This window comes from Trichoplax adhaerens, genomic scaffold, assembly GCF_000150275.1.
Source record: "Trichoplax adhaerens TRIADscaffold_22 genomic scaffold, whole genome shotgun sequence".
In the NCBI taxonomy this organism is placed as follows: Eukaryota; Metazoa; Placozoa; class Uniplacotomia; order Trichoplacea; family Trichoplacidae; genus Trichoplax; species Trichoplax adhaerens.
In genome coordinates this window covers 595,818-613,831 of record NW_002060963.1, presented here as the reverse complement: position 1 = coordinate 613,831, position 18,014 = coordinate 595,818, and the positions used below count along the sequence as shown (strand labels likewise).

Sequence of the window (18,014 nt, the reverse complement as noted above, 5' to 3'; positions counted from 1 at the left end):
TTTAGTTCAATTACAAAGAAGTTACTCTATTAATTAATATGTATTTATAAATTGAAGATTTATTAGGATTGCAAATAAGTTTAGCGCCAAAAGTTTGATAAAGGTTGATCATACGAAACAGAGTAAAGCCTGTATACTACCATTTTATGTAGAACACTATTGCCAGAACTTTAAAACATAATAGGTTCTATTTTGCATTAAGCCTGAGAAAGCTCTGTGATGGCTTTCTATCGAGGAGAGGAGCCTCGTTAGTTTGATACCTATGTTATTCTTAGATAGTATTACATATTAAAATACATCTTAATAGAGCTACATAACATCTTGATCCATATGGATAGGCCGCATTATTTAATTATCATATTTTTATGTACGAATATAAATAATATGCACATTAATTACCTGTACACTGGCTGTAAGGATATATTCCTTGACTTTTCTATTCTATATAGTATATACTGTACAGCATAAAGGGTTTGAGGTAAAAAAATAAAACTTTCTAGTGCCAATGAATTTTGCAGATATTCTTTCTATTAAAATATTCACGTACGCTTATCTCAAATTTGCAGTTTTTCCTTAAGTTTCTATATGAGATTTTATAGTTGTAGTGCTTTGATCCGATGTTGTCTGTTCTAAAGTTAAAAATTTAGACTTTTACACAAATATACTTTGATTCTAAATTGTCTGTTTTCAAATTGCTATAATCTGATATTTTCTTTCTTGGGCGATAGTGAGAGTTTCTAATTCGTACTATAGATAAGTCTGAATTTAATAAGTAAGTTATGTGACTCTTTCGAGAAAAGATTACAGCCCAATAAACACAATATATAAAGAATACCTTGATTCACTCAGCTAAAACGGATGTTAGCTGTTATCATACCTATTAGCAGCATAAAAATTGCATCAGTAAATGCTCCATGTTTACAACTTTGCAACATTCATAATCATGTTCTGGTAAAAATTTTAAAATGCAGCGACATTCTATTGACTTTTATTAGATGAAATTCTCAAGGATTAAACTAAACGTTGAACAGCAAATGCTAATATTTAATATAGATGTAGTGAATAATTTATCGTAATGCCAAATATTATAGGCATCATATCATAACTATCCACGGCATTGAATATCTACACACTGCAAGTCTGGTAAATTAGTCAATATCGTTACGGGCTACAGCTTGATAGATTAAAGATCAACTACAGTAATTTATAAATGTCTGTATTTTTAAGTAAAGATCACAATAGATGCATGTGTTACTTTGCTAATATCTTTTTGCAGTTGAGTGAAGAGATATTACTGTAAAGCTAGCGTTGTAAGCATTTATTGCCGTTGTGTCTTTTAATTTTGAGGCTGATAGCGAAATACTATTTCGAATAGGCACGGTATGAAATGAGTTTTTAATTTTTAAGGCTATCTCCTGACTTAGAATGTCATTGAATGATTCATATGTATTATCATTCTAAGAAAGGTATAATCACTTTATATTTGTGACACTAAATTGATATACATAAATTTTATCATATGCAACAGGTCCAAGAAGAAAAAAACGAAGATTACTTGCGGACATTGATCAATCATCCAAAGTCGAATCATCAGGCGGGGACACCACACCCCTATGCCATCTACCGACTGTTTCCTAAACATATAACAGTTATGATATATCCAGGATCTAAACTTCAAATTGATCTTATAATAAAGTAATGGAATTAACGACTTACCTGACTCAGTTAGATTCTTACACAGAATACAAAAAGAAAACCACAACCTTCTTACAATTTAAAAACTCTATTAAAGAAGTCCAATATCGGAATGGGAACTGTGCCGTTCCTCAACTTAATCAATTCCCGAATGAACTAAAATTTTTATCTACTTACATGTACTCAAGGTGCTATCCAGGACCTAAGTACAATGCTTTACAGAATAATATACTAATTCAACAGAATTATTATGGTATATAGTGGTTGTTATTTATTTCATTAATATTATTAATGCACCATTTAATAATGATGCAATACATTAGATTGCACCGTAGTAGTGCTAAACAACCTAGTTGCTATTAAATCTATGCCCTGTATAATTGTAGCTTAATATAAATAAATAAATTAAATTAAATTATAATTGTAAGAATATGCTATATCGTATGAAACTGGTTGTATCACCTATCCCTGGCCAGATATAGCCGCGAGTTTATCTTTTTAGATCATTAGACAATTTATTACGATCCTTACGATTTACTCTAGGCAATTCTAATAATTGCCAAATAGAGTTTAACAACAGGCAATGGAATACAATGTAATATTACTTAATTTAGAAAAAAATCAGTCAATTCAGAATCGGCTGTCGACACATTAAAGTACTTTCATAATAAAGTGATTCGGATGCAATTTATAGGCGATATTAGGCTAAATGTCTGTCCACCCAAACGACAAGCTCAGCTGTTATTCTATTTCGTACACTTTATTAATTAATATTTTGACAGATTAAAGTGGATTAAAAACTGTCATCAAATTGCTTATTAAAGAGCAAGTAATGTACAAGATAGCTAGATAGAGAAACAGTTCTAACAGATCAGCATTCATATTATGTTGAACTAAAGCTTCAATAATTGAGTAGCATCAGCTGATATATTAATTAATTGGAACAACTACAATAAAATAAGAAGACAGTGGTATAGATATCTTTAATTGAACGCAGGGAGAGAGTATATTTGTAGGATTAAATACAGCATAGATGAAAATAGTTTGGAGTAATAGCAAAAGAAGGATCAGATACAGCATGATCTTCAAAACGATTAATACTATCCGCTATTAGCTGATTCGACATACTTGTAGATATTAATTATCCGAAGTAACTTGTCTCGTAATAATTTGGATAAAATAGATTTTTCCTTAGTCGATCAAACGAGACCCTTTACCAATTGTTCAATATTTATAACTGCTGAGTTTTACTGCTATTAGTACAGCTTTAGTGGCAAATCAGGATAGATCATTTTGTTAGTAAACCTATTCTTCATATTTCTATAAATCTGGTCGAAAACAATAATGAATAATTATATCGTAGAAAGAATGATTAGACGAAACGGAAATGTTACTCTTGCCACCAGAGCCCAATTTAAAATGAACCCATCCGGACACTCTCTGCTCGGCCAAGAGACAAAAACAATCAAAGCTAGCTTACTGAACAGCATGACGAAATAGATTGCCGAAACTTTATAAAACTCCACAATTAATGCTTTATAGCTAAACTATGTTCAGTTTGACTAGACCGAACGTTTATATCCGTCTAGACTGTGAACGATAATTGTGACTCTGAATATTATTACGCACATGTTAATCTAATGTTTAACTCTCAAGTATAGGATAATGCTATATCGATTACGATTCGATATATTTTATTCTAATTTGGAGTATAAATTTAGATATAGAATATGTCAATATAACTTATTTAAACATTTTCTTACCCAAATATAGATTAATATCGGTATTTAACATCAATATTGAATAGCTTTCCATATTAACATTTAAATCATATTAACACATAAATCAAATAGGCAAAGTCACTTGCATAGTCACAGCACAGCCACCAAATATAAGTCGAAAATAATATAGTTAAGTAAACTAATTAAATATTCATTTAATTAAGCTATCTTTGAGATAAGTATACCTTAAACAGCAGATTCGATCATTATAGGGTAAACATATGAATAACAACAATAAATAAATATCCAAGACATTGCATACTTCCAGTATCGGTAGCAAAGGTAATATACATTATGTCTACATTCAAATGATTCAATTACTAGCCTGATTTTTCAGATACATGGTCCTTAATTTACTTATTTTGACCTGTTTGTAGTACAAAGTATTATATGGAACTTTAGCTAGATTTTCAAATCTGGTTCCAAATCTCTAACAAACACTGTATCGTCTTGCAGCTATTAGAATAGCTATGAAGAACATTGATAATCATTTTAATCTAAGTGAAAATAGTAATACATACTGTCAATAGCAGTAAAAAGAATTTTCATAGACAAATATATCATATATACGACTTCAGTGCATTCGTAATCACGTACTAGTGACATTTTTAGCAAGCTATACTTCATACCGCTTACTAAAGCCCTGATGGAACCAGATAATGATGATCAGAAAAACGTTAACGCTCAAATTGTAGATGTAACAGATATTTCATCTCAATTTAGTATTATGCTATTTGGTAAAATATTTACTACAGTAACATATTGGTATTAACGTGGGTATATCTATATCGTATTATGAATCTAGTGAATAAATCAATGTCTTTATTTGTTGCAACTTAATAGATTACAGATAATCTCTTGAATTTTATATATGTCTACAATAAATGCTGATCACGAATTATTGCATATGTTATTATTTTGCTGATAATATCTTTTATAATAGAATATAGAGAGTAAGTTGTAAGACCAATACGATAAGTAATCGTAGAGCTATATTCGTATATCGTAGTTTTTTAAATTATTAAGGAATTCCCATTTCGATTAGATTTTTATTGCAACATCATTTTCAATTAGTGCAAAAGGCAATCGACGATTAGATTAATTAAGGAGACTTCTTCGTTAATGGTACTATGTTTAGTTATAGGAATGCCAATACTAAAGATTTCTATAATTGATTCAGCTTTTGTTGGAGTAGATCATCGGCCCAAATTTCAAAGCCATAGTTAGCTGTAGAATGTAAAATACCGTACCTTAAATCGATTTATAGATTGTAATAAGGTATCATTTAGGTAGATCTTTACTTTATTTGTTCCTTCAGGGAATGGCTGCATTAGGGATTTTTCTTAATTGTATAGAAGCAACGAAAGTAAAGAGGATAATTTTCTTCAAAGCTTTGAAAATCATTAGTTTATGATTGCTTACACAGTTTAATTTAAGATCCGCGTTTTCCTAAATAATCTTCGTAGTAAAATTTTAAATTGCTTGATTATCTTCCAGTCAATCTAGCAAAGCTCTATTAATTCAGGATGGATAACCGATCAAGTTATAAATACCGTTTGCTTAATGACTGCTTCTACAAAAATCATTTATTTAATAGTTTCTACTTTGATGGTAGTGAACATGATTGATAATTTTCTAACAAGGATGCACACTCCCACGTCCATTTGACAACGTGATAAACTGGTATATCCGCTAAGAGATTTTTAATTTGCCCTTCTGTTTTCAATAGCTGCCGCCCTCGACTAAATTTTTTAGTGTAGTAGACTGGCTTCCTTAACGCAAGGTCCTCTATTTGTCTGTCTGCACCTGCTTGCAATAACAATTGTACCCAAGCCGGATTTCCAAGTCGAGCTGCAGCATGTAGTAAAGTTCCTTGCTTGAAACTAGACATTCTAGTACGTGCGTTGATTTCATTATGGTTTTTATTAAGAGCCAGAAGCTTCTCTAACAGTGCACAGCTAATTTCGGTCAGTCTATTTTGTAGTTTATGATCATTAAAAATTGGACGTTTCCAGTCACTATACATTGTGTGTAGCATTATTTCCGTTATAAAGTTACCGACAGTAATATTTGGGGTCAGAAACTTGGGCAGATCTGCAATTGCTTTCGCCAATTTATAAGGCAGTAGTGTTTCAGCGATAGCATTAGGATCAAAATCTTGGTTACACAACTGGACTTGAAATTGATGGAACTCCCTATATTCGATATTACTTGCAAATATCGAAGGCCTTGGTAAGGCTATAAACGCAGATAAAATATTCTCCAGTGCATACCACAAATTATCACCGATCACAGATAACTCAACACCTTCTTGAATCAATTGCCGAATACAGCTATCTTTTCCATATCTTATTGCTTTATGAAGCAACTCTATACCATGACTGGCAATAACTTCATTTCTTGTACATGTAATTTGTGTCAATAAATGTTGGCTACAGGCGATAGAACTCATATGGAATTGCACCAATATAGGTAAATCCGATGTTAATAAATAAATTGCACGACTATTACGAGAGCAGATTGCACCCCGACAAGCGGCATGAAACACATCTTTATCAATTAAATCAGCTAAAATCAATGGTAATGCATCATTTTGGCTATTGATGGTAAATATTTCTTCATCCTTAAATATTTCAGAAACAATAAAATGATAACATTCACGATCCTGTTCTCTTATAACTTTTACGGCCTTATATTCAACACTATTTAATACATTTCTGATGGGATCTGCCAAACGATGACCAACGATGATACTTGACTTAAAGCTGTAGATATAGTCGATAATATCTTCTCGGCTTAGTAATATACAATACATTAAAGGTGTCATGTAGTAATTATCTGAGATATTGAGATTGATATGTCCACCACTTTCGACATATCTTTTAAATTCATCAATATTTTTATAGATTGCTGCTTGGTGAATAGGAGGTAAAGCCAAAGAATTCAAAAATACTTTTAATAAGTGAGGATCATGACGTAAGCATGTTACTACTTTGCAAATAATATGAGTAGTAATGATTTGCCCTCCTGAATCGTGTAATAGTCTACAAGAATATTCTCCTAAAGTGCCATCGTCTGATTGTTTTATATACCGTGGATTTGGGGAATGATAACGAATTCCTAATTCGATGAGTTCCTTAATCATCGAATCATTATTTTCAAGTATAGCTAGAAAGAGTGGACAGATAAAGTAATATTCACAATTTTGAGTTGCTACTGAATGAGTAGAGTGAATACCACTTGCTTTAACTGCTTGTTGGCATAGCTTTTTAGCCCAAATTTCGAAGCCATGTTTGGCTGCCAAGCCTAAGTAAGAGCATAAACGATGTCGTCGATCATAATCGTTCATGTCTGCGATCGATGCATCTTGCCGTATTTCTTCTTCTTCCTTTAAGTACTGGCCATAGGAGTAATTTTTCTCGATGTAATGTGAAACTGTTGCATAACCATCATACTGACTAGTAAAGCCCCAAGTTTGTTGATCATGTTTTGTAAGACAATCAGTGACGTGCCGATATATTCCTAGATAGGCTCTCTTATAAAAGTCTTGATAATGTTCATGGCTCAACAACTCTGGATTGGTAGTTAATTCAGAATAGATTGTCTTTTTCCACGCCAGTTGATCTTGGCCTAGTATAAAATCATTGAACTGATAGGAAACTAAGCGAAGTTTGGCTAGTTCAACACCATAGAGGAAGCTAACGATTTTATAAATCAATTCGCTAGGCAAAGTAAAGAATAGAAAAGAAGAATCTGAATTGAATTGATCAGCCATGTTATCTGTTAAGGAACCTAATGATAATTGTTCACCATTACGAGGAACTTTCTTTGAAAATTATTTCGTAAAAAAATAACATGACAAAAGATCATGAAAGTCGACCTAGTTTATCTTAAAACGACTAAGTGCAGTCTCAATGTTATGCTGATAATTAGACGATAATTTGAATGGTTATTTTATATGTTTTCTTACAATTTTAATAAGTAATATTCATGCCGAATAAAATAGGATGGAAACGACCGAAAAATATCCAAGTGGATCCAGTTTAGCCAAGAGGGAGTAAGTTACCTTCACTGTTCAATTCGATCGTAACCAGTAAACAACGATCGCTGTAAACATTTCATTTATTTATACGAGTCTTTCTTCCTATAACGATGCCTTGCCTTCTCATTCATACATGGATAATTTTACATTAACTCTGTCTAATTCCTTTTGTAGAATAGCACTATATATCTTATGTTATTTAGATTGAAGACGTTATATTACAAATAGAATCATCGTTCAATGCAATACGTCACCTTCTTTGGCAATAAAGGAATCATTGTTCGATCAAACTGGGGCCTGTTGTTTTTTTCTTGATCAAGCTAATCTCTTCGGTTCTACTAGTAGAGTGTTACAAGCATATGCCACCTAATTTGGCAATAAAGGAATCATTGTTCGATCAAACTGGGGCCTGTTGTTTTTTTCTTGATCAAGCTAGTCCCTTCGGTTCTACTAGTAGGGTGTTACAAGCAGTGATTCTTGAAACTTTAGTATCCCAAATCGATCATATACTGTATATCAAACGTTTTATAGGAGCGTATTGATCCAAGGGTTCGTGTTTGAAGATATAGTTCTCTAAAATACAGTTATATATATTATATATATATATGTATATATATATATATATAATATAAATATATATATATATATATAACGGACACTATGTATGAAACACAGTACTAAGATTAATATACAGTTCCATTCAATATCGAAGTTATTGATGTTCTGTTTGTCAGGCCCTTCACAAAAACATTCAGATAGCAAAAGATTTAAAGCACTATAGAATTATCTATTGACTATGAAAAGACAATTATTGTTCAGGATAAATATTTATAAAAATTGGCAGTATGAGCTGGCAAGGCTATAAATGACATGGGTAGTATAACTATTTATGAAAATTGGAAGTACTGTATATGCTAGCAAGGTGATAATTGATATAGACAGTGTAAATGCTTGTAAAAATTGGTAGTATATGCTAGCAAGGCTATAATTGATATAGGCAATATAAATGCTTATGAAAATTGATAGTATATACAAGTAAGGCTATAATTAATATAAGCAATATAAATGCTTATGAAAATTGATAGTATATACTAGCAAGGCTATAATTGATATGAGCAGCATAAATACTTATGAAAATTGGCCGTATATACTAGAAAGGTTATAATTGATATAGGCAGTATAAATGTTTATAAAAATTTGCAGCATACGCATATACTAGCAAGGCTATAATTGACATAGAAATTATAAGTATTTTTGAAAATTGGCAGTAAATACTACCAAGGCTATAATTGATAGGAGCGGTATAAGTGTCAATCAAAAATTGGTAATATTTGCTAGCAAGGCTATAAATTGATATAAGTACTATAGTATAAATGTTTATGAAAAATGAGGTAATTTGCCTGTAAAGACATTAGTAGTCTGCTAGTTACTTTATATTGATCGTCGGCAGTTTCCAAAATAGCAAATAGTACTATATCGTGTTGATGAAAATTAACAGTAATGCAGTTGTTGTAATATGGATATAGGCAGCATAATTGTTGATTCAAAAATTTGGATAAAGGACCTCTATAGCAATCGGCAGTCAGCCAGTTACGTTATAGTGATTGTTATACTTTCCGAAGTGGCAAATGTCGTTGTATATTTTTTTGTATAGTTGACGTGACTAGAGATGAAAATCGAATAAAGGGCCAGTACAGGATCAGTTTTATTGATTAGTTACCGTATATAACTTTGTACCTATCTAGAAAGCATGTATAGTAAGATAGCTGCAAATTTTCTTTTAATGGATTGCTTTGTATAGAATATGTTCCCGTTCATTTGAACGGGTGATTTACTAGTATTACAATTCAGAACGGATTACATATGTCCATACACGCTAATATGGAGCCAAAATGAAATGATTAAAACTGCAAAGAAGCCATACAAAATCTGGCTAAGTCAGTTCCGTGAATAAACTTAAATGTGTGATAAATTAGTGCGTTGGGTAAGCTAAAGAATGATAAGTATGACAAATCCAATTTATCACCCATCTTGATTGTAAAAAATGTAATTCTATCAGTTAAAATAATTAATAACAAGATTTATTTCGCAATCTCGATATTATAATGACAACTAGGAATGGACCCTAACATCAATTTTTTTTAATTTCGTCAATTTTTATTCTCTGTTATCTATTAGTGAATTAGTTAATGGTATTCTTTTAGAATTGAATAGGACGAGTGAAGATTACTAAAGTTGATCCATATTAGACAAGAAGACGTAGATACAGATCTTATTATTATCTAAACAAATACACTGGGGATTTTCTCCTTCCGAGTGTATTTTACTTTTAATAATATTTTGACTATACATTTTACTGAAAAATTTCGTATTTATAATAGATCATTATTTTGATCCAAGATTGATTTAGAAAGTATTAATCTACGACAACTGCTACTAAATAATATCACGTTAAGCGAACTTTAGAATGGAAATTAATCCCTTAGTTCTGTTTACTGTTTATTTAATATCTGAATTACTTTTTCAGTAGTTCGCCTATGACGGTAGTGGGCATAATTGATACGCTTTCAGTAAGTGTCTATATTTCCAGTTAGGAGCCCATTCGCCAGCGTGATCAATTTTTCTGCCTATATTCGCTTAAAATAGCGTTAGATTACTTTGCCATCCATCAGCGTAGTCCTCTGATTTACTCTGGTTACTATCCTCAATTTCTCTATCTGCGCCAGCTTACAATAATAGTCTGATCCGAGCCGAGTTTTGATATCAAGTTGCAAGATGTAATAAAATTTCGTAATGGTGACCATTCTTGTCTATTTGATAAGTATACAAGTATGTGCTAATATGAGCATTGATATAATGACAGCATCTAGTCAGAGTCATTAAATTCTCTAGCAGCGTTCAAATGATTTTATTCAATCTTTCCTGTAGTTGTTGGTCAGTAAAGAGTGGACAACGTAAGCAATTGTTACTCATGACATCTGACATTATTTCAATTATACAATTATCGATGGTTAGATCTGGAGGTAGAGTAATGGGTGAATCAGAAATTTGCGCAACGTAAATTTGAAGGTTGATAAGGAATCCCCAGTTAGAGTTGTTCTTTTAACTATCGTAGTATTCTTTTCAATTGTAACAAAATGTAGAAGGTGGATTGATTAAGATAATCAATGCTATTTACTGGAATTGTGAGGGAACCCGTATAAGGATTTTTTAACGATTTACTCATTAATTGCATAATTTAAACCAAATCTTATAACCATCAGTAGTAGCAAGATGTAAATAATTATATCAAATTGACTAGATGATTGGAAACTGTCAAGTTTCGAAAGATCGAGAGTCTGCTATGGTACCAAGAAATTGCCAAAAAATTAATCGAAGAAAATCGTAATATTTATTCAGTCCGTGTTTAAAGAAACTGTTAGGTTACCCTGTAGATAAATGATCTGATCTAATCGGATAGCTATAATAAATTATGATAGGTAAGCAAATATGCCCACTGAATAGCTATCAGAACTAATTAATAAGTTAGATAATTTAGAATTGCTTTGATAAAGTAGAAAATATAGTAAGAGAGAATTGTTTAAAAATCTAACGGAGTGATTAGAATAGCTTACTTGTATGTGACAGTATGATATAATCAAACTAGAGCACGTATAAATGGAACTCCGCAAAATAAGCTATTAAACGTAGATCATGAAATTATGAAATTTTATAACATTTTGGTAGTAGTTGACTCGTAATAATAATTAAAATAAACTGCAGTGTTCTGTATAGGGCAATGTATACGGTAGAAACAGCTACTATAGTGGCATAATTTCCACTCGTTTGTTTATAATGGTATGTCATTTTATCAATTTTTCTTAGCAGCATAGCTAAGTAATGCAGTTGAAAGCAAATTGGCATCTTTAAAACTGTAAAAATGATTCGTTCTTAATTGTGTGTTCATTGCGATTATAATCGAATAAATCCGTAATACCACATTTCTCTAATAAATATCCTTGTCACATTGTCTTTTCGTTAATCAAGCTTTAGGACGGAATCGATTCATTAGTTAAATTTTTAATTTTCAATATTTCTTTGTTAATCTTTCAGTAGTTCGCCTATGATGGCAGTGGGCATGATTGAAGGTTTCTCAATAAGTGCCTACATTCCCAGTTACGAGCCCATTCACCAGCGTGATGAATTTGCCTGTCTGTATGCACTCGCATTGGTATTTGATGTCTATCCCATTTGTCAGCATGATGCACTGGTTTTATCAGGCCGCTATCCTTAATTTCTCTATCTGCACCAGCTTGCAATAGCAATCTTATCCAAGCCGGGTTTTGATATCGAGCTGCACGATGTAATAGAGTTTCTTGATAAAACACATTCTTACCTATGTTAACACAAATGTTAATATTATGGTAGTCTTTAATAAGATGTATTAGCTTATCCAACAGCACGTAAATGATTTCATCCAATCTTTTCTGTAGTTGATGGTCCTGAAAGAGGGGACAACTCAAGTCTGCATTTTTCATAACTTCAAACATTATTTCAACTATACAATTATCCAACGACACATCTAGAGGCAGAGTAATGGGTAAATCAGAAATTGCTTTGGCTAATTTATAAAGCTGTAATGTTTCAACAGTACTATTAGCATCGAAATCTTCGTTACTCAACCGTAATATAAATTGATGAAAGCGTCTATAGTCGATATTGTTTATAACGGCCGAAATGGGTGATAATTTATATATAACAGTCGAAGGAGTAAGCAAATAATGATCGTACAAAAAAATTTTTATAGATTGCCATAACAAATCGTAATTGTCCACAGATAACCGAATCCCTTCTATAGCCAACTGTAGAATATAAGCATCTTGTCCATATTCTATCGCTCGAAAAAGTAATTCTCTACCATAGTGAGCAATAACTTTTTGTTTTGTGCGTGTAATTCGCTTCAATAAACGTTGAATATCTGTGGCTGACAGCATGCATAACTGTAGTAATTTCGGTAAATCTGACATTAATGAATGAATTGCATGATGGCTTCGAGAAGTGATTGCCCCATAGCAAGCTGTATAAAATACCTCTTTACGAGTTAAGTCAGTTAAAACCAGTTGTTGTATGTCTTTAATACTATTAGAAGTAAAAAAATTTTCATCTTTAAATAATTCAGATATAACAGCTTTGTATAATTTATGTCCGATCATTCACCCGTATAACTTTAAACACTTTAAATTCAATTCTACTTAAAATAGCCTTGCAACACTTACTTAAAATGCTGCTATGAAGGTATTTTTTTTTTAAGCCGTAGATGAAACTCACGATATCATCTCGACCTAAGATTATACAATACATTAAAGGTGTCATTCCGTAAGCATCCGAGTGCTTGAGATTAGCATAACTGTATTTACCATCTTCGAAATATTTCCGAAACTCATCAATACTTTTGAAGATTGCGGCCTGATGAATTGAAGGTAAATCAATAATATTTAAAAATGGCTGTAATAAATGAGAATCATGACGTATGCATGTTAATACTTTGCAAACTTCCATAACATGAAATACACACTCATAAGAATTCGAACGCGCTAAGCACTGTGGATCTAACAAATGATAACGGATTCCTAATTCGATTAGGTTCTTAATCATAGTATCATTATTTTCACGAATAGACATAATTAATGGGCTGATTGTTTGTTTGTGGCAATGCACATTCGCTCCTTGTTGGCATAGTTTATTAGCCCAAATTTCGTAGCCATGTTTAGTTGCTAAAATTAAGTAACAATCTAAGCGATACTGTCTACAACCATGATACAAACGGTACATGGTCGATAAACCTTGTTGCATTTCTTCTTCCTGCGTTGTTTCTTTCTCCTTTAGATATTGACAATAAGAGTATTCTTTCTCAAGAAAAAATGAAGCCTCGTAATCCAAACTTGTAATACGATCTTCTGCAAGCTTAGTAACAACACACCGATATAATCCTAAATAGGCTCTCTTATAAAAGTTGTAATAACTTTCATCGCTCAATAGCGGCTGAGGATTTGTAGTTAATTCGGAATAGATTGCATTTCTCCATGCAAGCTGATCGTCAGATAGTAGAAGATCATTGAACTGGAACGAAACCATGCGAAGTCTAGCAAGGTCGATTCCGTAGAGCAAGCTGAAGATTTTATAAATTAGTTCGTCTGGTAATCTAAAGAATGGAAAGCAATCTTGATCCAAATTATAATCCATCTTATCGGTAAAGAAGCTTAATTGTGTTAGTTAGATATAATAAAGAAGATCCAGGCAGGATTCTTTTAGGGTTGAAGAAACATTAAAAGAATCAAGTCAAACTAGTTCAGCTTTGAAGAACTAATCCAGCTTTGACATGATGTTGATCACTACTAGTACCTTCGGATTAAACACTATTAAACATGACCAGTACAAATAAGAAAATTTGCAAGCATTTGAATTGATCTAGTTTAAACATGAAGAAGTAAGTGTATCCTCTGGGTTGACTTATGTAGATAATTATAGTCAATATGTTAATACTATACTTTTATTTTCTATGTGTATTTTCTTATAACTTATAACTTACGTATGCTATTGTTACGATGCGTAAGCTCGTTCTAATGAAGACCAGTTTTTAATTAGTTAGTCGGTTAGTTAGTCAACTAGTTTGTCTATCGCTATTATATAGTCAAGACTATAATCTTGCTTGTCAAGATTTCTTCAGTAATAAATAGTAGTCAATCTCGGACTACCTCATCTACATTATACTATAGTATTTGGTCGTTGGAACTGAATTATTTGGTGATATAGCTAATCTCGCTTCTTTAAGTCAATAAGAGGCGTTCTTCATAAGCATTGGCGTATGTAGACTACTTTGCCACTCGTGGTGTGTGACAGCTATATCATGAACCACTAAGACTTTAGTAGTTCATGGCTATATGCAGTAGTATATGCCATATCCTGGGATAGAAGTAGGATTTAATATAATAAAATATACTTCCATATTCCTTAGTAGAATACTGTCGTCATATACTATAATAGCTGGCATCTTTATGCTATGACCACTCAATCTTTCAATCAGTGTCCATACTGTAACCTATTATTTCCTTCTAAAGCAAACCTTAACGTATAATTTTCATTACATTCTATTAACTTATTCTTTATTCTTGCATTTAAGCTAAAAAAAAAAGCACGCTATATTGTACTGTACGCATGCTTCTTTGGCTTTAATATTGAAATAAATTATGTGCGAAGACTTGAATAGAATGCTAATGACGATGAGCATGATTACCAATTAATTATAGTAAGGCTGTCTACTGATTCAAACTGTAGGGTATTTGATTGTTTCATATGTATTGTCATGTTAAGGAAGGTATAATTACCTTGTATTTCGAACAGTAAATAGATTCTTGTGAAGTAGCATATCGATTGAGTAAATTGCATTAAGGATCTGATAAAATATATATCAATATCTATTAATGCTATCATCGTATGCAACAGGTTCAAGAAGAACCAAACCAAAACTATCGGTGAATATTGATGTGCCGTTTAGAGTTAAAGTCTCCAGTTATACACTAAACTGTATTCTGATAGATGAGAAAATAAAATAACAATTAGTAAAATGTACAAGTAAGGTATACGATTATAACACGAGTGATGGGAGTCCTAGATATCTTCAGCTGGCGTATTTATTTATCTTCGTCCGGGTACATCTGTTAAAGAAAAAGATTTGAAGTCTGTGTGCATGCTACAGTCCTGTAGTGATGCACTGCATATCTGATTGTAAGGATAGATTTATTGGATATAGTTAGGTTACTAAGAATAGATATTATCGTGACGCTAATATTAGATGACTGTTAACTACTACATCAGAACTTGTTGATGACTAATATTAGCCACTAGACTATTATGCAACAAAATTGATGTGACTGGAGATACTGTAACTATGAAGGTGCCCAACACCGAAATGTGCTGGACATTAATTGTAGAGTAGTGATATCTTAAGTAGAATGATTCGGATTGAAGAAGAGAATGATATTCTATTTGGGGGAAAGTATCCTGTTCGATAACTTAAGTCTAATTGCAGTTAATTATGTTGTCATAAATGAATTTAACGAAATGTGTTTAAACTGACGAGATAAGTTCAAGGAAAAGACTTCGCTTTACTTCGAGCTCGGAATACTTTAGATTTTAGACCAGATTCTTGTAGTAATTAATTCTTGCTCTACTATTTCTAAAACCATGCCATAAAAGCCTTTTAGAAAATACCACATGACTAAGTTAGTTATTTGTGAAACACTTTTATTACAAGTGCATATAGAAATAAAGATACGCGTCTAACATGCTTAATTAAATCAGGCTCGCTAGGTATAAAAATCACAAAATGAAAATCATTAATAGCATTTTAACTAAATGGAAGAACAAACTCTTATCATGCAAAAAAGTTTTCATAGGTTGCCATAACAAATCGTACTTGTCTACAGATAACTGAATGCCTTCTATAGTCAATCGTAGAATATGATCGTACTGCTTATATTTAATCGCTCGATAAACTCTCTGCCATGATCGGTAATACATGCTTCTTTTGTACGTGTAATTCGCTTTAAAAAACGGTAGACATCAGTGGCTAAAATTATGTATAACGTAGTAATTTTGGTAAATCTGTATTAATAAATGAATTACATGATGGCTTTGAGAAGAGATTGTAACCAGACAAGCTGAATAAAACACATCTTCACGAGTTTAATCAATTAAAATCAACTGTAGCCTGTTTTTATTACTGTTAGAATTGAAGATATTTTCATCTTTAAATATTTTAGATACGCTAGCTTTAGAAAATGCTCGATCATACACCCGTGTAACTTTCATCACGTGAAGTTTAATCCTGCTTAAAACTAACTAGCAATATGAATTACATCCAGTTTATTCCTAACATGATTCTTAATTACTAAAATTTATAAAACTAGAATAAATTAATCTTTAAATATCAAGATTGAGTCCTTAAATAACAATTAAATTTATTTTTAGACTACACAACCGCTACTAATCGCAATATTACAAGAATTAAACCTTCCCTAAACTAAGATTTACTAATGTAAGTTTTATGCCTAGTCGTTGCTTGTGTAGCAAGTAAGACCATTCATCGATTCAAAAATATGTTCAAATTTCAGTTTACTTCAACAAAGAGTGACTCTGTAATACATCAAAAAATGATGGATTACCACAACAAAAAACTTAATATGTAATAAATTAACTCATCGGGTAATTCAAATAATCGAAAATAAGATGGATCCAAGTTATCAGTCATTTTAATCGTATAGAATCTAAGTTCCACTTACAAAAATAACAATCAGGGCAACTAATTTAGAATACAAGATGACAAGAAAGCCGCAAATTGGATCTAGTTCAGTCGCAAGGAGCAAAATACAGCTTCAGGGTTATTCCAATAGCACCAAATGCGGGGCATTTACTAGAGAATGGACGAGGTTTGTGAGTACTGTAACAAATTTTCACTTAGTACTATCGCAATTTTAGACTTTTTACGTGAAATTAGAACAAATCTATAGAAATGAAAGCCAGATTTGCATCCCTGAGTTACTGGGCTACATCTACATATAAGATGTAGCCTACTTTGGGCTTGATTTAGCTTGCACAGTTTATTTTCCTTAGTGCAGTGCCACTGTCACAAGCTGGTTTAGAATGTAGCACGAGATCGTACCCTAGAGCGCTAGCAAAAGTATTGACTAGTCTAATATATGTCACACACCACTAGTGACAAAGTAGTCTACACACGCCAATCCTTGCGTAGAACGCCACTTACTAACTTAAAGAGGCGAGCTTAGCTATATCACCAAATAATTCAGTTCCAACGACCGAATACTATGGTATAATTATAGCGTCACAGATGATGTAGACGAGATAGTCAGAGATTTACTATCATTTATTACTGAAGGAATCTTGGCACCCAAGATTATAGTCTTTACAATTAAATATCAATTGAAAAACTAGTTGACTATCTAACCGACTAACGAACTAACAAGGAATCTTCAGGCACCAGCCTTTTATAGTCTCGTCAGAAACTCCTGGTATTAGCTCTCTTATAAAAACTTTGATAGTTTTTATCGTTTAGTATAATCGGGCTAGTCCTTAATTCAGAAAAGATTGCTTCTTTCCATGCTAGCTGATATCGAGCTTGGATGAAAGAATTAAACTACTAAGAAATTATACAAAGCCTGGCTAAATCAGTTCCAGGACAAGAAGTGAAAATGTGATAAATGAACTCTTCGGGCAAATCAAATAATGGAAAGTAGGATGAATACAAGTCATTAGACATTTTTTTCTTGTTGGGTAAATCAAATGATGAAGAGTTTGATTAATGCAGGTCATCAACCAATTACTGTTTTGCCTCATCAGGTAAATCAAGTAATGGAAAGTGTAATAAATCCAAGTCATCAGTCATTTTAGTCGTATGGAGACTCAATTCCAGTTATAAAATGAACTATAAGAGCAACTAA

At 32.1% G+C, this 18,014-nt stretch overlaps 2 protein-coding genes across 2 annotated transcripts; both read right to left on the bottom strand.

Moving 5' to 3' along the window:
* Positions 1 to 5,076: 5,076 nt before the first annotated feature.
* On the bottom strand, positions 5,077 to 7,251 carry TRIADDRAFT_61264 (uncharacterized protein; the record flags this gene model as incomplete). The annotated part of the gene is made up of 1 exon (XM_002117177.1): positions 5,077 to 7,251. One exon carries the CDS (start codon positions 7,249 to 7,251, stop codon positions 5,077 to 5,079), a length of 2,175 nt encoding a protein of 724 aa, XP_002117213.1.
* A 4,367-nt stretch (positions 7,252 to 11,618) lies between these two features.
* On the bottom strand, positions 11,619 to 13,740 carry TRIADDRAFT_61263 (uncharacterized protein; the record flags this gene model as incomplete). The annotated part of the gene is made up of 2 exons (XM_002117176.1): positions 11,619 to 12,661; positions 12,774 to 13,740. The coding sequence occupies 2 exons, from the start codon at positions 13,738 to 13,740 to the stop codon at positions 11,619 to 11,621; spliced, it is 2,010 nt and encodes a 669-aa protein (XP_002117212.1).
* Positions 13,741 to 18,014: the final 4,274 nt, after the last annotated feature.